General features: G+C 53.3%; 6 protein-coding genes across 6 annotated transcripts; 3 read left to right on the top strand and 3 right to left on the bottom strand.

Annotated features, from left to right (window-relative positions):
• Positions 1–2,974: 2,974 nt before the first annotated feature.
• TRIREDRAFT_64370 (uncharacterized protein) lies at positions 2,975–5,861 on the top strand (the record flags this gene model as incomplete). The annotated part of the gene is made up of 5 exons (XM_006966543.1): positions 2,975–3,092; positions 3,179–3,702; positions 3,758–4,054; positions 4,119–4,332; positions 4,390–5,861. 5 exons carry the CDS (start codon positions 2,975–2,977, stop codon positions 5,859–5,861), a joined length of 2,625 nt encoding a protein of 874 aa, XP_006966605.1.
• A 795-nt stretch (positions 5,862–6,656) lies between these two features.
• TRIREDRAFT_63966 (uncharacterized protein) lies at positions 6,657–8,453 on the bottom strand (the record flags this gene model as incomplete). Its single annotated transcript, XM_006966453.1, has 3 exons — positions 6,657–7,852; positions 7,941–8,266; positions 8,344–8,453. The coding sequence occupies 3 exons, from the start codon at positions 8,451–8,453 to the stop codon at positions 6,657–6,659; spliced, it is 1,632 nt and encodes a 543-aa protein (XP_006966515.1).
• Positions 8,454–10,722: 2,269 nt separating this feature from the next.
• Positions 10,723–11,941, top strand: TRIREDRAFT_64274 (uncharacterized protein; the record flags this gene model as incomplete). Its single annotated transcript, XM_006966542.1, has 3 exons — positions 10,723–10,956; positions 11,013–11,101; positions 11,152–11,941. 3 exons carry the CDS (start codon positions 10,723–10,725, stop codon positions 11,939–11,941), a joined length of 1,113 nt encoding a protein of 370 aa, XP_006966604.1.
• A 378-nt stretch (positions 11,942–12,319) lies between these two features.
• Positions 12,320–13,988, bottom strand: TRIREDRAFT_64314 (uncharacterized protein; the record flags this gene model as incomplete). Its single annotated transcript, XM_006966452.1, has 7 exons — positions 12,320–12,501; positions 12,561–12,800; positions 12,863–13,365; positions 13,416–13,500; positions 13,561–13,660; positions 13,717–13,771; positions 13,837–13,988. 7 exons carry the CDS (start codon positions 13,986–13,988, stop codon positions 12,320–12,322), a joined length of 1,317 nt encoding a protein of 438 aa, XP_006966514.1.
• Positions 13,989–18,529: 4,541 nt separating this feature from the next.
• On the bottom strand, positions 18,530–21,629 carry TRIREDRAFT_122506 (uncharacterized protein; the record flags this gene model as incomplete). The annotated part of the gene is made up of 7 exons (XM_006966451.1): positions 18,530–20,039; positions 20,077–20,098; positions 20,379–20,689; positions 20,755–20,870; positions 20,929–20,994; positions 21,142–21,482; positions 21,569–21,629. The coding sequence occupies 7 exons, from the start codon at positions 21,627–21,629 to the stop codon at positions 18,530–18,532; spliced, it is 2,427 nt and encodes an 808-aa protein (XP_006966513.1).
• A 1,777-nt stretch (positions 21,630–23,406) lies between these two features.
• TRIREDRAFT_108686 (uncharacterized protein) lies at positions 23,407–25,394 on the top strand (the record flags this gene model as incomplete). Its single annotated transcript, XM_006966541.1, has 2 exons — positions 23,407–23,803; positions 23,851–25,394. 2 exons carry the CDS (start codon positions 23,407–23,409, stop codon positions 25,392–25,394), a joined length of 1,941 nt encoding a protein of 646 aa, XP_006966603.1.
• Positions 25,395–25,613: the final 219 nt, after the last annotated feature.

Below are 25,613 nucleotides of genomic sequence, written 5' to 3'. Positions count from 1 at the left end.
ACCCCGGCAACCCCGGCATGGGCCGCGGTGCTCCCATGGGCCGTGGCGGCTTCGTTGGCGGCTACGGCCGCGGTGGTTTTGCCAACGGCCCTCGCCCTGCTACCTGTTACAAGTGCGGAGGCCCTAACCACTTCGCCCGTGATTGCCAGGCCCAGGCCATGAAGTGCTATGCCTGTGGCAAGCTCGGTCACATCTCCAGGGATTGCACCGCCCCCAACGGCGGCCCCCTGAACACCGCCGGCAAGACCTGCTACCAGTGCGGCGAGGCTGGCCACATCTCCCGCGATTGCCCCCAGAAGCAGCAGAACACCGAGATCAACAACGAGGTTGTTGACCTTGGCAACGTTCCCGCTCCTTCCGTTGCCCCCATTGCCCCCGTCGCTTAGACGTCTGGGAAATCCGTCTGAAACCCTCCTCCGTCTGCGGCTGGCTGGGTGACGGACGAACACTGGCCTAGGGTTCCTCGGCCAACCTTTCTTGACGAACTTTTTTTTCTCCCTTTTTGCCCGCAACATACTATTTCGCTGTACGCCTCGAGGCGTGCGGCCTTGACTTCAGTCCTTTTATCTTTATTTCCCTCTTTTTTTGTTTTTCTGAATCGGGTCGGTCGGCAACATTTCTTCTCATCATCGGCTAACACGGAGTCTTTCTTTGGCTTCCATTCATGCTGCGTCTGTCTATTTCCCACCTCAACTCACTCGTCGCACTGCATATTGCACCAGGAAATGGCAGCGGGAAGTAGTCTACACACTCTCTCCGCCTGCTGTGTGACCAGTGGATGAGCGAAATGACGGCGGCAGTGATGATCGGGAGCGTCAAAATTTCCTTTTATTCACATTTTCCCAAATTGAAGAGCGTCCGATTTTGTCGGGGCCCTTGGCTACGCATGGGTCTCTTCGAACCGGTTCCTGGGCCTAACCCCCCCATCTTTCGAACGGATTTGACTTTGGATCACATCACTCGGAACTACCTACATATTACGGACTGAAACGACAGACGCTGTCAACGTAGCTCTTGACGACTAAAGACTGAGGCACATGCGATGGATATACCCACGAGGCTGTGTGTGTGATGTTGTGAGGAGCTTGAATCGGCGGCGCTGCCCTGGGGGGGCTGCATACAGCATCGCGTGTCGTCGCCGGGCTCAGACCGAACCTCGGGGTTTGCCTTCTACTGGTGAACTTTGAGAGCTCTGGCGACGATGTCAGTGACGGCTGTTACCTCCTGGGAGTGTACGGAGCGCGCGCGCGTGCCAAGGCGGTGGATGCTGGATGTCTCGAAGAATGGGCAGTTTGAGGATGCTGAGAGGAGATTGGAGCTGTGCGATCCAAATGACTGTGGCGGCATGGAGAACACGAACACGTCCCCAGACTTGACAAGGACATATGGGATCACGAGCAAGCAGACGCGTTGCCCGTGGTTTCGGAGTGGTTGGCGTGGCTGCCGGGTGCAGAGGACAGCTGGGAGACGCGGAAGATGCAATGCAACAGTAAAGTATGACAAGCGGAGAGGCGCAGATGAGGAAGATGAAGAAGAAATCCTGTCATGAAACCTTCCTGAGGCGACGGCGACGCAGCAAGTGTGGACGCTGTCCGTGTGTGTGTGTGGTGTGATGAGTGTGTAGATGTGTGCATGTGTGCGCGTGTGTACGAGACGAGTGAGGAAGAGATGATGCGAGATGGCCGTCAGTCAGACAGACACAAGGGGAAGATGATTGATGTCTGAGGCCAGACGAATCTGCGCTGGCATCACTAGCCACCAACGAGTTGCAGGTAAGGGACGAGGATCGAAACCAGTTGTGCTGGTCAACCAACCGTTTGTTCCTGAGTCAATTTGATGCTACTGACTGGTTTGCAGGCTCGGTTTGATGAATCAATATTCGCCCTCCCTGAATGGAGATGCCTGGTCTCCCTGACTAACATGCACAAGAAACTGCACCCCTGGCGCGTACATTCATCTTGAGTCGTACGAAGCATCAAACATTGCAATGTCTGTGCCCGTGGTGCCTTGAGGCTGGCGGCGCCCTGAGTCCGCCTGATGGTGGCTTAATGTCTGAACTGCCACTCGGTGCATAAGACGATGCATACTAAGCACTGGAATCCACACATCCATCCAGTCATGTGTCCAATCGCGTTGATGGCCTCTAATGCACCGGGCACGATGACTCCAATCAGACATCGTACTAAGGTAGGTCTGATGCTATAGGCGGGTAGGCAGCACAGGTCTAGAACCAAAGGAAGGACTCGTGTCTACCTATGTTGATGGTACTGGTACTAGACATACTAGAGAGTACAGGTACGGTAAGGTAAGGTAAGGTGAGGTGTTAAACGCGGGGACTCGTGAGATTCGATGCGGTAGTAGCAGCTCATTGGGATTCAGTCTCGTCAGACTGCATGTAGATCTGAGACGGTAAGACGGAAGCCCAGCCCTCCACCTCGTACATGTAGACATAGATAGGGCTGTGGTGGCTGCCTAGATCATTGGCGCTTGGTGTTTTGCACCGTGATGCCCTCTGCTTCTGACCATCGCTGAGTGAATCTGAAGCCTATCTTCACCTGAAAGATAATCGACAAGACCTTGCATTGACAAAACATTAATTCCTCTCTTTACTCTGTGAACCACAGCTGGTTATCGCTGTTTGCAGCTATCGGTTCGCCTTACTGATGCCATTGGGATCCCCTCACCAGCTGAGACGAGACACTTCACGTTGCACAGTCCATCAGCTCATATAGGAAACCGCATTACACCCCTAAAAGGATACCTATATCACCGCCTCTGGCTCATTCTTGTCCTCGATAAAATCACATTGCTCGTTCCTTCCCTCAGCTGCACCTCGCTACACTGGCTTCAACCCCCCTCTGCCGACATGTCCTTCATCAACACCGACACCGACAACAGCAGCGCCGTATCCAGGATCAGCATCCCCTCCCGTCACCGCATCTATCGCAGGAGAGGCCACGATGACCGTTACATCATGGGCTCTCAGGATGCCATTACGCTGCACTCGCGGAAAGTGGTGAAGCCGCAGCAGACGCAGCAGGAGGCGATTGACGAGTTTTGGGCAAAGTTTACGACCAAGGCGCCGGGCAAGGGTGAGTCGCCTCCATCTATCGACTGAGCTGACGAGCCATGGGCCAGTCAGTCGGGTAGGGTTCATCGTTGCTGATGATTGCTGCAGCAACTACTGTGCTGCCGCAGAATCCATACACTGCCCGCGTCGCCAGGAAGAATGCCAAAGCCGCCTCATCCTCCTCCACCACGCAGGCATCCTACGAAACCGCGGCGGCTATGTGCCGGGCCAAGGTGGAAAAGATTGTCCGGGAATGCCGCCGAGTCAACAAAAAGTACCGCGATCCGCACTTTGACCTCGAGGCCGACCTGAAGCTGGGCCGTCGCGACTGTTTGGAGTCCCTCTCCAACTTTGACGCCCTCGAGAACCCCGGCAAGGACTTTAAGCCGGGCAGTGCGAAACGTGTCGTGGATATCTTTGACAAGCCGCAGTTCTACATTGACGGCCCGACGGCTAATGACGTGAGGCAGGGTCGAGACGGCGACTGCTGGCTCATGTCGGCGCTGTGCACGCTGAGCAACAAGAAGGGGCTGATTGAGAGATTGTGCGTGGCTCATGATCAGCAGGTTGGTGTCTATGGGTTTGTCTTTTACAGGGACGGCGAGTGGATTTCTGAGATTGTGGACGACTTTGTACGTATCCTGCTCTTGCTTGCGCGAGGGAGTTGCTAACACCTGCGATATCCAGCTCTATCTCACCAAGTCCGACTATAACGAGAAGCACTGGGAGAGAGTTCTCTTTGACGAATTGGAGCGCATCAACCCCGAAGAAGCCTACCGCAAGGTGTACCAGTCCAACAGCAGCGCGCTATACTTTGCTCAGTGCCAGCATCCTCAGGAGACTTGGCTCCCGCTGCTGGAGAAGTGCTATGCAAAAGCGCACGGGGACTACGCTGCCATCGAGGGCGGATACGGAGGCGAGGGCATTGAGGATCTCACCGGCGGCGTCACCTCTGAGATTTTCACGGCCGATATTCTCGACAAGGTGCGTTGCTTGATGACGATGCGTTGGGCATGTGGAATATTTGGTTCTTAACAAGTCCATGTAGGAATACTTTTGGAAAGAAGAGCTGCTCAAAGTCAACGAGGACTTTCTCTTCGGCTGCAGTACTGGAGTATGGGGGCCTAATGCGAATTGGGGGGAACGCAAGGGGATACTTGAGCTTCATGCCTACTCCATCCAGCGAGCGGTGGACATTGATGGCAAGCGGTTACTCCGACTCAAGAACCCTTGGGGCAAGGGAGAGTGGAAAGGACCCTGGAGTACGCAGAGCTGTTGTACGCAAAATAAAAAAAAAGGGGGGTGCTAACGTATGCTAGGCGACGGTTCCAAGGAGTGGACTCCCGAATGGCTCGAGAAGCTTGACCACCGCTTCGGCGATGATGGCGACTTTTGGATCGCATACGAAGACCTGCTGCAGAAATATCAAGCCTTTGAGAGGACTCGGCTGTTTGACGACTCTTGGCAGGTCTCTCAGATTTGGACCACGGTAAATGTTCCCTGGATGCTGGACTACCACGACACTCACTTTTCGCTGCGTATCGAGAAGCCTGGCCCGGTTGTGATTGTTCTGTGCCAGAACGATCAGAGATACTATCGAGGGCTTGAAGGTCAATATGAGTTTGAGCTGGCGTTTCGCGTTCACAGACACGGCCACGAGGATTACCTTGTACGCAGCCAAGCACCGTACCGCATGAGGCGGTCTGTCAATGTCGAACTCGACCTGGAAGCAGGTGACTATGATATTCGCATCAAAATCGACGCAACACGTCTCAACAGGCTGCTGCCTCTGGAAACGGTGGTCCGAAACAATGCCAAGAATCGACGAGAGAAGCTGACTCGCATTGGCCTCGCATACGACCTCGCACATAGCAAAGGCAAACTAATGGAATCACCGGAGGAGAGGGCTGCCAGGGAAGCCCACGAGAAGCGCCTCAAAGACAAGGAACTAAGTCAGATCAAGGAGAGGATCCTTGACCGTCGAAGAGATGATCATCATCTCAACAAGAAACAGTACTCTAGGCTACAGAAACGGGAACGGAAGCGACGGGAGAAACAAAAGGCAAAGAACGCCGAGAGGAGAAGCAAGAGTAAGAAAGGCGATGCTGAAGAAACTGACATGGCCGATGAATCTACAGACAAGACTGGGCCACTCCCGGAGGCGAATAGCAACGGCGACGGCCTGCCCCGTGAAGTCGACGAGAATCAGGAATCACCACCGTCGCATGATGGAGCCTCAAGGGCGAAAAGGAGAGCTCCCAAGTCTATTGCTCCGGCAGATAGAGTCCTCCAGCCATCTTCGCTGTTTGGAGACACGGATCGGAGGGAGCCAGCTTCGTCATACTATGAATCCGAGAGTGATGGCGACCTTGCGAGTTTGTCTTCGCTCTCTGAACTTTCCTCCCACGAGCTCGACCTGCAAGTCAAGGCTTATATGAAGAATCAGCTGAACAAACCAACCGTTGTGACGCCACCGTCTCTCAAGTTTGAAGATGAGCTGGATGAGTTTGAAAGAGACCCCTGGAATGCCGTTGTCGTCATTGGATTACGAGTGTACCATCAGGCCGATGAAGAAGACAGGAGCAAGGAAGTCATCGAGCTCAAGGTGGTGCGCCCAAATCCGTATGCAGACTCGGAGGACGAAAACTCGGACGCCACGCAGCAGGCCGCCAGAGAAGAGCAAGATTCGAAGAGCAAGGGCCTGGATGTCGACGACAGTGCCAAGGATGCAACGCTGGAGGGTGGCGTCAAGGACAGGAAGAAGAGCATCGTGGGTGGAGGAGGGGATTAGCCTTGGAAGATCTACTCTGCTGTAAACTGGTCCCTACAACTGCTCGTGATCCTATCCTCTGCCTTTTGTGTGAAAAGTTTGCTTCTGGCTTGGAAATGCCTTTTCTGGAGCGGCTGGTGTCATTCCTACGGTTTCTTCCTTGAATAGACCTACCTATATAATTTTACAACAGAGGACTTTGGCATGCTTAGATACAGAAGGATGGTGACATGCCTACACGTGGTCATTCACAGGAAAACATCGACGGGGTCTTTGGAGAGATGTCTTCTGACAAACTCGCACTCCTTGTCTTTACTATCTTGGAATACTAATCATACAAAGACCAATAAGAATACTGTAGGAACTCTCGCACTTTCAATGCCCAAGGCCGCCCACAAGCCAGCCCCGGACGCTGATAACCCCCGGCGCCACGAAATACAAACGCAAATCAGAAACGAGTATCGAATCAGCCGACCTTAGAACAGATTTCGGGGTATCATTACACCAAGTCTGTGAAAGCAAACAATAACGGAACAAGATAAGAACAAGGAAAAAAAAAAAAGAAAAAAGAAAAAGAAAACCAGGAGAATCCCGACAAGGGGCACACATCCTTTGGTCTCACCACTTGTGTCATTTGGAGGGGACTGCGTGCTTGAGCGCATGCCTCTTTGGCTTTGGCTTCGCCTTTGCCTTTATCTTCCTTCACCTTTAACTTCACCTTCAATCTCAGCTTCAATCTCAGCTTCAGCTTCAACTTCAACTTCAACTTCAACTTCAACTCCATCGTTTGAGTTCCTCTCAGTGTCCCCTAAGCTCTTACACTTGAAGTTCAACTCCTTGGTCCATAACATGAGGACTCGCCTCCTTGGGACCAGACTCATCCTTTGACTCCTCGCTGGTGGTACTTCCAGCAGCCTCCAGGCGCGGGGTGGGCTTCCAGGTGGTAGACTTGCGGGCGACCTTGACCTCGGCATAGAGCTCGTCGACCTCCTCCAGGCTAAGGCCCTTGGTCTCGTAGATGAAGAACCAGACAAGGGCGATGCAGAGGAAGCAGGCGCCGAACCAGACGAAGAAGATCTTGGACTGCAGGTTGGCGTAGCCCGGGCCGTAGTTGACGAGGTAAGGGGTGGAGTAGGCAATGGCCCAGTTGAAGAGCCAGTTTGTGGCCGTGGTCATGCTCAGGGCCTTTGCCCGCGTGGCCAGCGGGTAGATTTCGCCGGTGACGACCCACGCGAGGGGGCCCCAGGTGCTGGCGAAGAAGGCGATGAAGATGCAGACGAAGGCGACGGCCGCCTGCTGGCCGGCCAGGGACTTTACAAAGATTTCTCCGTTGGGGCGCTGGCCGGTGGAAACTGTGCCGACCACGGCGACGATGAGCTGGGAGACGCACATGCCGACGGCGCCGAGGAGGAGCAGAGGGCGGCGGCCCCAGCGGTCAATGGCCAAGAGACCGGGGATGGTGGAGGCGACGTTGATGCCCGCCGTGATCATGCCAATGGTGAAGCCGCTGGAGACGCCCGAGTTCTGGAAATACCGCGTCCCGTAGTAGAAGATGAAGTTGATGCCCGTCAGCTGCTGCAGCGCCTGCAGGGCCATGCCGGTGAACTGGCGCTTGAGCATGGGGCGGCGGAAGCAGTCTGCGTACGTGGCCTTGCGGACGCTGCTCTCGGCCTCGAGATTGGCCTGGATCTGGCCGAGCTCGGCGGCGAGAGCCTCGTGCTCCGGGGACAGGCGGCGGATGCGCGAGAGGGCGGCCCTGGCTTTCTCGAGCTTGCCGGAGCGGACGAGGAAGCGCGGCGTCTCGGGCAGGAAGATCATGCCGACGAAGAGGACGAGGGACCAGGCGAACTGGACGGCGATGGGGATGCGGTAGCTGCCCGAGTCGTGGCGCTTGGCCGTGGCGTTGTTGACGACGGCGGCGAGGAGGAGGCCGATTGTGATGGCCAGTTGGTAGGCGCCGACGATGGCGCCGCGGATCCATTTGGGTGCTGTTTCGGACTGGTACAGGGGGACTGGATTGATGTTTTTGTTTAGCTGAGAAGGGGATGACAAAAAGAGATGGAGAAAGGGGGGGGGGGGGGGGGGGGAAAGCGAACTTACTCAAGGCGGAGATGAGACCGACGCCGAAGCCGGCAAAGAAGCGACCAGCCAGGAACATGGGGATTGCCGTTGCGATTGTTTGGAGGACGACGCCCAGGTTGAAGACCCAAGTCGAGATCATCAAGGCAGGGCGGCGGCCCAGGAAGTCGGCCAGAAGAGGGGACGCAAGAGCGCCGAAGAAAGTACCAGCCGACAGGATGGAGACGATGGCGCTCTCCTGAGTGGCGGTGATGTCGAGCTCGCCGTTGGGGTTGCGGTATCCCGTGCTGAAGAGATCCTTGAAGTATGGCATGGCCATGATTCCGGAAATGGTGCCAGTGTCATATCTGTGACGGCCTGTGTTAGCGAGATGAGGGAGTGAAAAGTGCGATGCAGAGGGAGAGAGAGATATATATGTGTGTACCCGTAGAGGACACCGCCGAAGGCGACAAAGAAGCCCATGAGGATGGCGACCCATGAAGCGCCGGCCTCATCGTCGGGGCGCTTGAAGCCGAGCTTCTCGGAGAAACGCATTGTGCTTGCGGTGACTGGAGATTTATCACGAGAGAGAAAGGGGGCTAAAGTCTAATAGAGCCTGAGTGATACGAAGCTGATGGTGTATCGAAAAAGAAGTTACGGTACAAGATGAAGCAAGAAGATTCCTCTTGAATGGTGTGTGATACTCTTGAGTTCCAGAACCAAAAACTAAATAGAGATGGGTCGAATCACGGCTTATATAGATGGGCGATTTCCCCCCTTGGAGGAAGAGGGGGGAGAGTGCAAAAGCGGGAAAGTCTATGGCTGTAGGAAGGTTTTGGGCGATAATCCAGGTAGACAGCCGTTGAATTCAAAGCGAACGTCACTAGTTGACGCCCAACTCTCAATCCTTTCTGAAAGACAACGAACTCACACGTCTTTGAACTGGCAAGCTGAAGCTATGTCTCTACACCACGGTGGGGTGCATTGTCTTAGCCCCCGGAATGGGTCAAGAGCATGGAAGAGCTGGGGAAATAAGCAATGCGGAGAGGGTCCATCTGTGTGATTGAGGCTGCGAGGTTGTCGAGTCTGGATGGATTAAGCTTTCTTGAGATGGCGATTTGATGGTGAACGGGGCTGGAGTGGCGCCTGGAAGGACGTTGTGTTGCTAGGGATGGAATATTCAGCTTTGTTTGGTGATGCTTGTTGCTTTTGGGACTTTCGGTTGGTCAAGCTCAGACACACAGATTTACTAGAGTACAGGATGCACATGGATTCAGCTACGATGGAGACACCATCCTCACGATACGGAGAAGTCAATGTCCCGTCTCATTGGCCTTCTAGAACAATGAAAGCAAGCGAGCTCAGCGTCTGTGTGAGTGGTGTGTGTAAGCCAATCTCGAGCTCGGGAAACCAATTCCACTTCGTTCGGATACGCCTGGGAAATTTGAAGAATTTGTTAACTTGCCATTGAAGAGATACATTTCTTTTCTCAGGTAGTTGATAGGACGTTGGCGAAGCTCTCTCTGCAGAAATCGTGTCAAGCCCTTGGCCTCTGAGAACCAGCCGAGCTCTGGGAAGGAATTAGATCTGCGAATTTAGCAGCAAAGACGTTGTTCTCTTTTAGATAGAGTTGAGAGTTACTCCGAGATCTTGGGACGCTAACAAGGCTCTTTCGACGCCATCCGGTCTTGTTGTGGCTTCAAGCCATGTCGAATCTATCTGCACCATCTGCATCTTGCCGAGCCTATCGTGGTGGCTCCGCTAGCTAGATTATGGAGTCAAGTCATTGAATCCCGTCGTTGGGCTGCCATTTCGTGATGGCGAAAGTTGGTAGCTGTGTGCTGAGAAGTGTCGAGGTTCCCAGTAAGTCCATGGCTAAGTGAAGGTAAATACTATCTTGAATACTTGACGAGGGCGAAATCTAGATGAGTTTGAAGAAGATGGTCCTTCCTCGCAGCCGGTATCCCAAGTCTGCCCGCTGTCACTCCGAAGTGGCTTGCCGTAGAAGCTTTCCACCAGCCACCGACGAGGTCAATACGCGCGTTTGTTTGAAGATTGTTTGCACTCTGATGTTCTGAAAGAGGATTATATCGCACATAGAAAACAACTAAAATGAAAAGTGGCAGAGGAATGTTAAGAGGTATTGGATATACTGAGTTCGACATTGACTTGGCGAAAGCAACTACCCTACCATAGCCTGATATGAGCAGATATGCCGAATGTATACAGGAGATATTGAGCCCGGGGGGCTGTGAGTTTGGAAGATGGTGTTGTGAGCTTGGAACTGCTTTTAGTATAACTCTACGGTCGTCCACCGTCATCAGAGACTCGAAAGGGGGAGAGTTGCGATGCGGATATCCCGGCCTGCCACCACCCCTCACCAGTGATATGAGGGTTTCTTTTAGGATGCTATCCAGCATCGCAGCAGATCAAGATCTTTGAGCAAAGTACAATTCAAAGTAGGAGAGAAATCCAACTCCCTTTGTGACACAATGGCTATATTCATCTATTCTTGTCAGAGGCGTTCATCTGCAGTTCATAGGTATATGTCTTGTATAGGTAGATAGCTTTACGCTTCATATTCGTACAGATGCAATGCTCAATGACGAGTTTGGAGTGCTGTGTATCGGCCCTCTTTTCTTCTTCCACAGTCATGCGCTGATAACTGGAATTAGTTACCTATCTCCTCACCTCTTCATGAGGGATGCAACCTTCATGTTCCACAAACACCTGGCAGCTGATGCGGGGTAGCGTCGCCCACGGCTTGAACGGGCGTCTCTCCTCCATCCCCAAACTTGACCTCTAAACGGGGCTACCGGATAGGATGCGCCTCATTTCTTTCTTGATACTCACGGCTGAGAGCCTTGTGAGAGCGGTAGAGGCTGCCGGTGATTCGGCCAACCAACGCCAGCCCATCATCATCGACACGGATCTCTTCAGCGACGTTGATGATGTCGGGGCTTTGGCAATTGCGAATGTCCTGCATAACTATGGCTTGGCCGATCTAAGAGGCATTGTTCTCAATACGCCATCTCATTACGGAGCCTTGGCTGCAAGTGTATGTACATGCCGTATCAACCCGTAACAAGACAGAGGAGGACGCTGACAGCCAAGGCACTCTGCACTTACTATGGGAATGACGTTCCGATAGCAGCCTTTCGGCCAATCACCAATGACACATTCTTTGACAGCTTCTTCTATTTGTCAGTACTTGTCGGATATTCTGCTCTTGAATGAGTTCTGACCGTGTCAGGTACGGCGAATACGCCAGTAAGTTGGCATATCACTGGCCTCGAACGCTCAACTCATCGACTTCAACCCCAACTCCCGTAGAGCTATATCGAACTATCTTAAGCTCTGCCGAAGATGAAAGCATGCACATCATCTCCATTGGGCTTCTCACCAATCTTGCCGATCTTCTGAAATCCGAGGCAGATCACATCAGTCCCTTGTCCGGCTCGGAGCTTGCCACGACGAAAGTCGGCGAACTGATCATCATGGGCGGAGAATATCCTTCAGGATGGGAGTACAACTTCGGTGGCACCGATCCTGAAAGCACGGCATATGTTGTTCATCATTGGCCGCAGAGTGTCCGCGTCACGTACTCGGGCTCAGAGCTCGGCGGGAACATCTTTTCGGGGCAGAACCTCGTCCACCGGTTGCCTCCGGATTCTCCAGTTCTGAGCGCTTATCAGTGGTATGTTGGCCGGGGATCTACTGCTCGTCCGTCATGGGATCCCATCACCACTTTATATGGGATTCTGGGCCTCGATTGGGTTTCAAAGATTGGCATCCGTCCAATGCTTGAATATGCTAATGACTGTGGCTATAACACCATTACGGGATCTGATGGGTCGAATGCTTGGGTCAATGATACGGGGGTAACTAATCAGCATTGGTTGCGGCTGACTGATGGTGCAAATCATAGCATGGCTGCGTTGCTCGATGACTTTCTCTCGTGTGATCCGTCTTCGAAGAGCTGCTTCCTATATGAGGGACTCTCAGAGAATATGAAAGACATGCCTATGTTTCCAGAAATCTAGAGTATCAAGAAGCAATACACATTAGTTGAATGACTGATTTGATCGACATTATTTGAAGGAAACGCCATATGAGTTTAGCTGGCTTCTGAAGACAGTCCACATTATTGTGCCATAAAACGTACTGATAACGTTGATTTTTATATACTGGTATGATCCTCTAGTCTATGATACCCATCAATCTTCCCTCAAGTTGTCGACCTCGGGAATATAAAGCAGATGAACGAAAGCATGTAATAGCTTCAGCTACGCTGGATAGTCCGTCTATACGCAATTTGATATTGACCACAATTTGGTCGTTCGAAACATGAACGCTAAAACTCATTTATGGAACAACTCCCCCTTTCTCATCGCGAGGAATAGGCCTGTGAACATCATCAGTTAGCTAGCGTACAGCCTGCAGTAATGCGTGAACTTACAGCAAACAGTCGATGCGGCAAACATGACACCTGCAAAGATTTGAACGTCCAGAAACCCATTCGGGCCGGACTTTCGCAAGCTGAGCCCGATCGCCTCCGCAAAGGTATAGGGGAGTGACAGAGTCAAGATGGAGAGCGATATAGCTGAACACAGATTATCAGCACCTCTTTACCCAGCTCTTATGCGCTTTCTTTTCACTCACCGGCCGGCATCATTTTCAAACCAAAGACTTTGGCGGCCACGACCACGAACGTGGCCCACAGGAGGCTCGGAAACAGGCCCAAAAGGCCATACACCATTAGACCTCCATATGTCTTGCCTCCAAATATCCAGAGAAAGAAGGTGATTAGACTTGAGATCAAGGTGCCTATCGTCGTCACGCGAATCTCGCCAAATCTGTCACATAGCAGGCCGATAATTGGGCGGCCAATACCAGTCGACACTAGAAGGATTGCTCAGTTTCATTCGCCAAGTAGCCAGAGAGACGGGAATCGTTATACATACGGTTGAACATTGCAGAGACCAGGGAGCCCTGCTCAGCTGTGAACCCGACCTCCTGAGCATAGGCGGAAAGAGAAAAGACGACGACGACATAACCGAAGCTGGACAGCCACAGCCATCCGAGGAACAGCCAAAAGTCGAGCATCTTGAAAAGCTTCCACTCAATCGCCTTGGCCGTAGCCTTTTGTTTCTCGTTGCGGTCTTCGAGGAACAGAGCACTTGCCGTAATCACGACAAAGCAGATGATGGCCATGATTCGGAACGTCCACTGGATACCGAGGCGTGAATGAATCATCTCATTTGCGGCGAGAGAGTAAACAAGACCGCCCAAGCCAGTCCCTCCTGTGGCTATCCCGACAGCCAAGGATCGGTTCTTTGTAAAGTACTGGGGCACTATGGAGGCCGTGCCGATAAAACAGATGCCCATTCCGATGCCGTAGCAGACGCCTTGGCTGAGGATGAGTTGCCAAATGGTCTTGGAGAAGGACGCTGCGATGTAGGCGCCTCTGAATGAAGTCAGCAGAAAGCTTATCAGGAGTTAGAGACGACGACATACGCTATGAAGGCGCCTCCAATGATGACGGCTGCTCGAACGCCTAACCGGCGGGATAAGATGGCCGCGAACGGGGGGACGAGGAAAGCTGGGGAATGCATTAGTTATCGTTGCGCTTAGAAAAGTGTCAGCCAAGTAAGGTACACACCGACGGAGAAGCAAAGACCTCCGATGAAAGCAAACTGCAAGGGAGTAGCTCCGGGGTAAGTATTCGACTTGAGATAGAAGGCCAAGAAAACGCCAAACATCTAAACACAAGGCATCGTTAGCAAAGCATGTATTGAACTTGAATGGTGTTACGCACCGAATTGATTCCAAATGAATGTGCCAATATAAGGCACACTGCTGCTACAATCACCCTGAATGCCATACATAGGTATGTAAGCGACTTGCCGGTAGTCTTTGAGGAGGCAAGGAATCTCACCAGCCGTAACCGCCATCCTTGACCTCCTGGTCTTCCCCAGAAGTCTTCTCTATGTTTGCGTGTCCGTTTTGAGAGCCGAGATCTGTCGAGTCGCAGTCGTCGGACGTTTGGATTCCGCCTGATGGCGATTCAATGTTCTTTTCAGAGGCCATTCTTGAATGCACATGTGATTGATCTCGGCATACAGCAAAATGGTAGTCCCTGAAGAAGCCAGGTCTTATCATGCCCTTTATATCAATATGATACGGTATACCTCAGGGCTATATCCGCCTGACTGATATTCACTGACTCTGAGGCCGTCCAATCAGCTTTCATGGACACGTTCAAAGGATCACGAACCAATTACAAGCGCGTCTTATCTCCTGCGAAGTGGCTTCCGGCCAATCGGATTCTGGGCTTATCTCCTACACCTCCACAGCCCAGCCCGGGCTTTGCTTCCTTGTTGTTCGTCTCTCGCCATTCTCCTCGAAGCTCATCATCTCTCATACATTGCACTCTTCCCTTCTCCTCCTACGCGATACCTCCGCGCTTCAAAGCTCGCAAAGCACACTGTATCGCCGCACCTGGATCGGAAGACTCTCAGCCGGCTTCCTCGGACAATGGAAGAGAAGCCGCTCAGGTCCTCGCTGGGAATCCCTCCTCGGAGACGCAGGAGACTCCCCACCTCATGCAAGCCGTGTCGAGCCCGGAAGTCAAAGTGCGATGGAAACCGGCCGTCCTGCTTGGCTTGCTTGAGCAGAGGCCGTCCTGAACAGTGCGCTTACGAGAATGAGCGTCCTGGACCGCAGAAACGCATATCGATCCAGTGAGCCCACTCTGATCTGAAATTCAAGGCTGGCATAATCAAGTGAATCCTAACGTGCCGCCACATGAAGACAGGAGCCGTACTTGCCTCCAAGTAACTCGGCTTCGAGCAGCACCCCCGTCCATAGCATAGATGGCGATTCTCTTCTGGCGAATACCTCTGCAGGAAGCACAGCCAAGAGGAACAGCGCAGCTCCTCATCACGACAAGGTTGATGCAGAGAAAGTCAGCGTTTGTCAGGATGAAGCCGTGTTTGGCCCGCCTTCAACGCATTCTTTCATCAATCGAGTCATTGCCTCGATTGAACCGTGCAGCAAAGCCTCGACGCCCGCCAGCAAACCGGCTTCCAGCAAACCATTTCTCAATGACCCCATCGGGTTTACAGTTGCAAATTCGGATGATGTGCGTTTGGACATTGATGCGCTGCTTTTGCCTGAGAAGAAGCTTGCCGACTCTTTACTGGAAACGTACTGGCGATATTCTCACATCAATTTCCCAGTGCTTCATCGGCCAACGTTTATAAACAAGTACAACAAACTATGGCTATCTACGGAATCGTTCTCGCTATCTAAATATACAGGAAACGACATCCTATTACTTGCCACAATCAACATCGTCCTGGCTATTGCCTGTCAGCGGTCGGAACACTGCCCTGCCAACAGTAGGAAGCGAGACGCCGAGTCATTGTACAGGAGATCGGTCCGCTTGATATCAGCAGAAACACTGGACTCATACTCGTTCGAAATCATGCAGCTTTTTATTCTCAGAATCATCTACTTGCAGTACACATCCTTTGCCTCACGGTGCTGGAGCACACTTGGAATCGCCCAAAGAGTTGCCCATGGGCTTGGGCTTCACAAAGATGCTCCTGAGTCCATGGGCCAGTTGGAGCGGGAGATGAGACGCAGAGTATGGCATGTTTTGGTCATCATGGATAAGTTAGCCTCACTTGATGGTATATCTCGAAAGGACTTTCCTAACCAGAGGACAGGATATCATCGTTCACATTTGGGTGGAACGTTGTGGGCGAGCCCAATACGGTTCCAATACCGCAACCGATTGACGATGAATATCTGGCAGCTGTTGGTGAAGGATCTCAGCCACCAGACACACCATCAAAGCTTGACTTCTTCCAATACTATCGCCGATTATCTGACGTGCCAAAAGAGATTGCCGACAACCTACACCTTATTTTCCAAAGCCTGGCAGAGCAGAACACGACTTCGCTCTTGACGACATATATCAGCGAGATCCCAAAGTACTGTGAAAAGCTGAATGAGCTCCTTGTTAGCCTGCCCAGTCATCTGCAGGAGGCGCATGCACATGCTGTGGATGAATGCTTCCAGATTCAGGGGCAAATCATGAGGACACGGTAGGCTGACATGCTGTTCTGATACCGGTCTTTGAACCTACCTAATGTCTTTTCAGAACTCTATATGTCAGGCTCACGATTCTTCGCCCTTGCTTGCTCGCGACAGTTGCGAATCAAGCCATACGCTCGGAGCTACGGCGAGCAAAGGCTGGTCAAAGTTCAAGCTTGACCATGGGCCTTTTGAACGATGTCAACGAGCTTTGTGTCGCAACGGCACGAACCGTCATTGACCAGGTCTACAGACATGTCTCCACCGTGTGGCGTGTGTCTACATGGCACACGTTACGAGGTAACCCAGCATGCAGCCCCTAGTACCTGATGGAATCTCGCTGACACTCAAAAGTGACAATGGGCTCGGCAACAACTCTTTTAGCAGCTACATTGATCCCGGAGCTGAATGTGGACTTGAATCACGAGCCAAACAAGACCGCATGGGAGCAGGCTGTTGCCATCTTTGAATACTATGTCTCGTACGACATATCCGCACAGGGAGGCATCCAAGCCTTGTGGGACTACCGGCAGAAATTCGAAGCCGCCAAGAGCCGAGGAGAGCCATTGAATGAAGTCAGCCGTGCTGAGCCGCAGCAGTATTCTCAAGGCGACGGCGTTGTTGCTGAGTCCGATGAGGCTCCTCCGGTTATGGATGGTGCATCTCTCGATTCACAGTGGCTAGGGGGCGACTTGTCGCAGGCGCTGTACGATTGGAACTGGCTTGATTTTGACATTCCGGAGTTTATGCTGTCATGAGCGATGAGAATACGATGAATTACTGATCTTAGCGTAATGAAGATGTATACCGCTACCTTGTATCAACCTACCCTATCCCAATGATTATCATGCGGCTCTGATATGATTGCAGTTTGGTTAATCAACATGCATCGATGAGTGTCACCGAGCATTGAACAGAGCTCTCCATGTTAGTGTCCTGCTTGAGATGACCAGATGATAATGAAGCACCACCACACATCATCACCTCGGAAGTGGCCATCCAATACTTTAGCATGGTCATCTGAGAATTGCAAAACTAGACCTTACATACCATTCCGAATGACTAGGTAGAACAAGAGTCGCGGTTCGGATAAGGCTAGCTAGTGCAGAAATCGATTATATCTCTGAACGTCTCTTCCTTTTCCAACCATGGGAAATGGCCGCACTCATCATATATCACCAATTTCGACCCGCGAATCCCCCTTTGCGTCGCCATCGCCTGCGCTGGTGTGCACACTGGATCCGCCCGACAAGAAATAATGAGCGTCTTTGCTGTGACTTTTCCAAGTTCCGCCTCTTGCTGATGGACCTCTCGATCAGCGCCATTGACCGTCTGATAATTCCACAGAGGGACAGATTGCAGACCGCTCAATTCTTTGGATCGGCAAAAAGCGTCGGGATTGTAAAAGTAGATGGGAAGAAACGATCGAATAACCTGAGCGAATCCCTCGTCGGTGAGATTCTCATGTGACGTCGTCCAAGCCTTGAGGGGAGCGCGCATTTTGGGATTCTTTGCCTTTTCGACAATGGCTTCCTTCATTGACTTGCTGTCATCGAAGCCATCTAGGCGGTGGTTCAAAAGGATCAACCGATTTACTTTAGTCGCATATCTGATGGCGTAATATAAAGCAATGGTCCCTCCCCCAGAGTGACCCAACAAGCAAGGAATGTTGTCCAACCCTAGTTCCTGGCGAAGAGATTCAACGTCGTCCGCGATATGCCAGCATGTCATTTCAGACGCGGCAGGGCGTGAAGACTTTCCGTTTGCCCGTGGCTCGAGAAAAACCAGCGTGAATGATTGCTCCAACGGCGTGAGTGCCTCCTGCAGATAGCTCACCCCCAGACCCCAGGCGGGAGGCGTCACGATCATGATGGGTCCGATGCCGCACTTGAAGTATTGCAGCGTGGAGCCTGCCGCCGTTTTGAACACAGTTTCGTGCATGGTTGATGAAAACTGGCGCGTTGGTGAGCTGTGTGAGATTGTTGCCACCCGCTGTGTGTCTGTGTAAGAAGTATCGTCGTCGCTGTTGCGTGGAGAGAGCTTACAGTATGCCGCCAGCCGTAATGGAGCTCCAGGCTGAATCTATCTCTTTTTTTACATCTAAGTCGAGTCGAAGATGAGATCGCGGAGGTCTTGAGAGTTGATGAATGGAATCGTAAGGCTTTCATGGAGGGTGAATGCCAAGTCGGCTGGTTATACTGCGTTGAAACCTGACTCAGCTGGAGACGGAGTCTGGATACGACTGATGGGAAACGGTCATTTCATGGACTCGATTGTTCCGTTGAGAGGTTGCGATACGATAGGTGAAGAAAGGTCTACGCAATGATGAGAGCAAATACGAACGAAGTTGAAGTTGGCGTCTGAAGGCGAGAGAGACGAGGCGGGGCTCCGGGATACGGCCCCACCATCGGCCTTAACGCCGAACTGCCAGATACGGTAGGTTTCACGTTCTTCTCTTCATTAGAACTTCATTAACATTACATAGTTGCCTAAGCTATCGGATCTCAGCGTGAAGAGCAGCTTCGGTATTAGATGTAGAATGCAGCAAGCATCACCACCGCAGTGGCCTTGACGCTTGTCATCGCACCAGAAAACAGTCCCGGAGCCGCCGCATTTCCAGGCACCGTGGGGATCGAGTTTGACGGGAGGCCCGAGGAAGCCGTGCTGGTGCTGTCAGAGCTTCCAGCGTCTCCAGATCCAGCAGTTGAAGTCTCTTCGGGACCAGATGAGCCAGTCTCTCCCGTAGGACTGGTCTCAAAGCCAGGAGTAGAGGAGGCGACTTCAGAGTTTGGCGTAGTGGCACTGTTGCCGGGCGAAGATGGTGCAGCGGGCAGCGAGATTGTGGTGCCGCTCAGCGTAAGAGCAGGGCCGCCGGGAATCAAGGTCGTAGAGCCATGGACGAACTCGGACTGGGGGTTTTCGGTAAAAGTCGCGGAGCCAAAGGTGAGGATCGACGTGGGAGCAGCCCCGCCTGGAGTTGAGGATGAGTCTCCAGCTCCGGAGCCTGAGCCGCTGCCAGGGCTACCGCCATTGCCTCCGCTGCCTCCGCTGCCTCCGCTGCCTCCATTGCCTCCATTGCCTCCATTGCCTCCATTGCCTCCATTGCCTCCATTGCCTCCTGAGTTGCCGCCATCACTGCCCGAGCCGTTGCCCCCAGAGCCGTTTCCTCCGGAGCCGTTGTTACCGGAGCCGTTGTTACCGGAGCCGTTGTTACCGGAGCCGTTTCCTCCGGAGCCGTTACCGCCGGAGCCGTTACCACCTGAACCATTACCACCCTCATTACCAGAGTCGTTGGTTCCATCAGGTGGTGTACCACTGCCACCTCCGTTTCCACCCCCGTTACCACCACCACCGTTGCCTCCATTGCCGCCGTTTCCACCTCCATTTCCACCTCCATTGCCGCCCCCGGGAGCGCCAGAGGGGTTAGAAGGAGGAGCAGAGCTTGCGGGAGGGCTGCCGCCCACAGGCGAGCTGGAAGGATCTGAAGGGGGAGAACTGTTATTACCGCCGCCTGATTGAGATGTAGACGCAGGAGGAGGAGGAGGGGGTGGAGGAGGGCTACTGTTTCCTCCACTAGCTGGGGATGAAGATGCTGGAGGAGGTGGAGGGGGAGGGGGGGGAGGAAGACTGCTGCTACCGCCACCAGGCTGAGATGAAGTCGCTGGAGGAGGAGGGGGAGGAGGAGGAGGAGGAGGGCTACTATTGCCTCCAGCAGGTTGAGATGAAGACGCTGGAGGAGGAGGGGGTGGTGGAGGAGGAGGAGGAAGACTGCTGCTACCTCCACCAGGCTGAGATGAAGACGCTGGAGGAGGGGGAGGGGGAGGGCTGCTGTTACCTCCGCTAGGGCTAGAAGAGGACGCCGGAGGAGGCGGCGGGGGAGGAGCCGCAGTGGTCGTGTGAGGGGGAGGCGGAGGCGGCGTCGAGGTCGGCCGAGCTACACTTGTGGTAGGGCGGCTGCGAGCTGTGGTCGTGGCCGGCTGGCTTGACGCCGGAATAAGGGCAGTCACGGAGGTGAGTGCCGAAGGAGGATCGTAGAATCTGGCGCAAGGTCAGCAATGCTTTCACGGCAACGTACGAGGCACGGATGCCAGCAAAAGCTGACATGTTCCGTCATAGTTTGGAACATGAAGCAGGATCACACGGCGTCTGATTGACCGGGGATGAATGTGAATGTCCAATGACTGTTCCGCATACCGCCCCTCGTGTGTAAATTGGCTGGAGAGACTCACCCTGCTAAACCATCTGTAATGCAACTCTTCCAGGCTGGATCAAGTGAGCGGACTCGATCAGGAATGACGATTGTAGGATGGCATGGATCAGCTGCAGACAAGAATTAGCAAGTGGCTTTTGTGTGCAAGGAAGGAAAAAAAGACATACGTGAGAGTCTTCCGGAGTTGGAGGGATTGCCAGGAATGTATGAGTATCCAACAATCGTGGAGCAGTTCCTCTCCAGGTCGGTGGTCTGCAAGGGAGCAGCGCCAGCGGGAGACCAGACGGTAGGCGTGGTCACCGACACAACGCCAGAGATTGTCCCGGTAACTGGCGTGCCCGTCACTTGCACGAAACTGACAGTTGACAGCTCGTCCGGCGCAAAGCCAATCGTGGTGTTGAAGAAGGGCTGGCCAACCGTTCCGCAGTAGTCCACTGCCGAGAGGGCGCTGAAGCCGATGTACACAGAGGGCGACTCACTGTAGACTAGTTAAGAAGTGCCTAAGGGGGGAGTTGTCAAAGCTTTGAGTGTGTGTTGACTTACAAGACGACTCCATTGGAGGTGAAGGAAGTAACAGGGACTTCAGAGCCAGTCGTAGCGGTGGGAGTTCCAAAGAAGAAGACTTCCACGGTGGATGCCCCGATTGTGCAGCTATAACACTGATTGGTTGTGAGCATGCTCTCGTGACGAGGTTCAAAAGGTATGCGGTGCTCTTACACATGGCGGTTCGGCTGTGCCATACCAATTGTTCAGGTCCGGCAGAATAAAGTTACCGGTGGCGGTCTAGGTGCTTATTAGCATACCGTTCTTTACGCAGCTGGCCTCGAGGTTGAGGGACGGCGAGGAGGGAGAGATGTTGTCTTGTAAGTGCAGATGTGGTCTGTAGGAAATTGTATGAAGAGGTGGCTTGTAAGGGTATGGAGATCTGACCTGTACATCGACAGTGTTGACAACCGTCGTGACTGTCGATGTGGTAGTACCGATTGTTGTAGTAAAGGTCGTCACTCCTGTGCCAATGGTGCGGGTGAGCGTGCGTGTAGGAGGATTCGTTGTAGATAGCCAGCTATTGACCGAGAGCAAGCATTGGCATTGCAGCGCAGGATCCGTGGACAAGCCGGTATATTCTGCAAGCACGATGTTAGGGAAACTGCTGACGGAGCCGCACGAGACCGACGGTGGTGGTCCGATGGTCGAAGGAGCTCGAGTTACTGGCGGCTCAGTCGTCGTGTCTGTTGGTGCCTGAGTGATAAAGGTCGTGTTGGCGACGGCGACTTTGTAAGTATCGACGGTAAGTATATAGGTCACGGCTCAAAGGTTGAACGAGAGCCCATATTAGGCCAGAAGATCATTGACTTACATCGTGCTGCCCGCGCCGCGCCAGCAAAGGCGAGCAAAGCAACAGCTCCTAGACCAGCCATTATGCCACCCGTAAGCCCAGTCAGTGACTATGAGCTCAGCTGAGGATAACGAAAAGAAGAGGTTTAGACGTCCACGAGCGTTCCTGAAGAGAAAAATAAAGCGGGCTAAGTAAATCTTTGTAATTCTGCGTAGCACACCACTAGCCATGCACATCGACTCACAGCAACCTGCCGAGTTGCTCGCCCGAAAAGCCCAACCAGAGATCATCACGCCTTTCTTGCGTGAAGTGGGCTCGACTACATAGTACATTACTAGAGCAGCTAGACCCCTGTCAACCGGCAACCGGCCAGCCGAGTCCATGTGAAGAAGAGGCTGGGTTCTGGGGGTTCCTGGAATAGCCTGCTGCGGTGAGGCTTGGAAAGCGCTGAGGCGTCCAGCCAAGGCAGCCACGCGAGCATGCAGAGTATCACTCCTCCGCCCTCTATTCTGTGACGACAGTAGTAATCGTTCCTTAATGTTCTCGACCCCAGCAACCAGCTGAGCCGGCATGGCAAGCAAGCAAGCAAGCAAGAACAAGCACGACTGAAGTGGTTCCATCACGGCCAAGTGCTTACGCTCTAGTAGCACAGCTCCACGGTTCTAAAAGCCAGGGGTGGCAGCCCAATCAAGAGCCAAAGTGTCCCAGTCCACAGGCTCTCAGCCCTACAAAACCGTCCACTACTATCCTCACGGAAAACGCGTATCGAGCTGCACAAGTCAGACGCACCTCGCTAAAGGCGGCGTGGCGACTCAGTAGAGCTACTGTACCGCTACTACTATCACTCGTCACATCCTGTGCTCCGCGGTGGTGGTTGTCGTCTCTCCAGGCTGTATCGATCCCGGCTTTTCCTTTGGCTGTGTGGGCCGAGACAGCTGTCATTCGCGGAATGGACAGCTCCCGGGAAGCTATTGGACACGATAACGAGGCGCTGCTCAGTGATGCCGGCTAGACAATGACAGGACGTGTGCAGATAGCAGCAACGCCACACGCGGGGACGGGCCGTTGACTTGAGTCCCGTCAACGTGGCGTTTGTTAAGGGTGACCTGATGTGACAACCTTGCATGTGCCAGCCGTTGCCTACACAGCTCAGCACGATAGGACATTACAGTAACAAAGAGTTGACATAGTAACAGTAGCTTTCCGAGGATTGCGTTACTACTCTGTAATAGTAGTCATCTTCGTCCGGGAGACAAAGCTCCTGTGGAGCTTCTTGGGCTCCCACCCCGTCGGGACGCCGAAAGCCGCCGGCTCAATCTTCTGCAGTGGGCACAACTCCGACAAAAGGCCTCGTCAAGAGGGCATAGCTCTGATCGTCAAGACAAGCCAATGGCTCGTTCGACAGCTAGCCGAGGTGCGTCGCAGGGCCTCGATCAGTATCGACGGTGGATGCTCCTCCTTGTCTCTTTTTCCCACCTAAAATCTCACCCCCCCAGTGGGCTCTCATCCTCCAAGCCGGAAATGTGAGCCCGCATGGAAAACCACCCCTGTCGTGTTTGAATTCCTCTTTGTTTTTCCGTCATGCTCGACCGCTTCCGCAGGCACTGCCTTTCACTCACTTGCAGTCACACTCTGTCTCGTCGAACCCGAGGCTGAGGAAAAAAGTCACCAAAAAAAGAAGCATCAAGGGGTGGAAGCAGCGCATCGTCATACAGGTGTGATTCGGCAAAGACATACTGCCTACCTTGATCAAAGCACAGTACAACACACGACTTCTCCACCCGGCAGAGGGAGGTTCTTTGACTGCCAGTAGCGTTAGGATGCGGCATACTCGTTGAAGCATTCTTCATCTCCGGAAGATGCCTGCGCGGCTGCATCGTTTGTGGGTGGTGACGTTGATACCGTTTGCCTCAGCCTTGGGACTTGGCAGGCGAGACACGGATTCGTTGCCCTCTCCCGTGTCTGTATCGCCAAGTCAGTTCTTTGAGGGCATTGACGGCCCCTGGTCCACGTTTGAGCTGCGTGTAGGCACTCCCGCTCAGAACCTCAGGGTTCTTCCTGGGACCTCGTCAACGCAGACCGTCGTGGTGCTTCCCGAAGGATGCCAGATTATCAAAGTGACCGACTGCGCCAACAGCAGGGGCGGTCTATTCAACACCACTGCATCTAAGACGTGGGATGATATTGGTCTATACGGCCTAGGCATTGAGAACTCGCTGGGTTACAGTGATAATGGCGAGTTTGGACACGATACAGGTATGTCAACTCGTATCTGGAGCAAGACATGGCATTGACGTCGACAGTTGGGCTTGGATATCTCGGCAGTGGAGGCCCTGTTGTCAATCACTCGGTCATTGCAGGAGTTGCAGGCACAGAGTTCTATCTCGGGATGCTTGGGTTGAACCCTCGTCCGACCAACTTTACCTCACAAAATGATCCGCAGCAGAGCTTCATGCAGCTTCTCAAGAATGAGTCTGCCATCCCGAGTCTGTCGTACAGCTACAATGCAGGGGCTCCGTATAGGTTGAACAAGGCTCTCGGGAGCCTGATCTTGGGCGGCTACGATACATCAGCGTATCAAGACACCAACTCTTCATACAAGTTCTTCAGCGACCAGTCGAGAGACCTGACGATTGGAGTCCAGTCCATCTCGACAAACGCCAGCGCGGAAGACACGATACTCCAGTCCAGCCTGATTTCCATGTTCATCGACTCGTCTGTGGCAGACATATGGTTGCCCGTGGATGCATGCCAGGCCTTTGAAAAGGCATTCGGTTTGAAGTACAACTCTACGCTTGAGATGTACTTGGTGAGTGATTCATTGCACAAGTCACTCGTGGATTCCAACCCGTCCGTTACCTTTACCATTGCGACCGCCATTACCGGCGGCTCAACCTTTAACATTACCTTTCCCTACGCTTCTTTTGACCTGACGTTGAACCCACCGCTCGTCAAGAAAACATCCCGATACTTTCCTCTCAGGAGAGCAGCCAACGAGACCCAGTACATCCTGGGACGAACCTTTCTACAGGAGGCATATTTGATCGTGGACTATGAGCGAGGCAATTTCTCCGTCCATCCCCGCGTTTGGAATGCCAGTGCCGAGTCCAACATTGTCACCATCCTGCCTCCCGGAGTCAAGGAGAGCGTGCCCAACGTCGGCAGCAGCCACAGCCTCAGCGGCGGCGCCATTGCGGGCATCGTGATTGGCGTCTGCGTTGTCATTGCCGCCGTAGCACTGGCTGCGCTGCGTTACCTGGTGGTGACTCGCCGGAAGAAGAAGACGACTGCCTCGGATGAGGTTGAGATCACGGCCATGTCGGCGCCAGACGCCGTTTCGACGACAACGCCCAAGCCTGAAGCCGCAGAGACCGATGCAGGCGTCCGAGAGCTGGAAGGCGACGGATCGGCGAAGCCTACGCCAGAGGTCGAAGGGCGAAGCCTGGCAACGAGAAGTCCCATGAGCGAGCTCGAGTCGTCCAACACTCCCGTAGCAGAACTGGCTGCTCCGGCGCCGCTGGCGGAGCTGTTGTCGAATGAAATCTATGAGATGCCTGGCAGTGAAGTCCCGGAGCTGCAGGGCAGCCGTGTGGCGCCTCCTTTGGTGCTCACGGACTCCGAGTCGAGCGACTTCAGCTTCGAGGTCGAGCCGGGCGTGATTGGGGTGATTCAGCAGACGGAGGAGGACCGGCGGCTCAATACGGCGGAGTCTCAGGGGAGCCAGGCGAGGGAAAGCAGACCAAATACAGGGGAGCGGAGAGGAGACGCAGCAGAAAGCACGCTGCAGTCTTGGGTAGCTGGTGACGATCGACATATTCAAGGCGAGCCACATACACGTAATACCTAATACCGGGCTATATAGCACATAGAACCCTCTATTTGATAATGATACCTCTTTATACGCCGAGATGTAACCAGACATTGGCGTGATGGCCCATAGACCTATATCAGAAAAATGTATCACTATATACAAAATACAAGACCAGCCAACCATGTCAAGGCTCCCGCTGTGGATATCTGCAGAGCATTTCAAGGAACAAGCAGCTCGTGTTATGCATGTACCAAT

Source organism: Trichoderma reesei (assembly GCF_000167675.1).
Source record: "Trichoderma reesei QM6a unplaced genomic scaffold TRIREscaffold_13, whole genome shotgun sequence".
NCBI classification, from domain to species: Eukaryota; Fungi; Ascomycota; class Sordariomycetes; order Hypocreales; family Hypocreaceae; genus Trichoderma; species Trichoderma reesei.
Note: the sequence above shows the minus strand (reverse complement) of the source record. Positions and strands in the feature narration are given on the sequence as shown.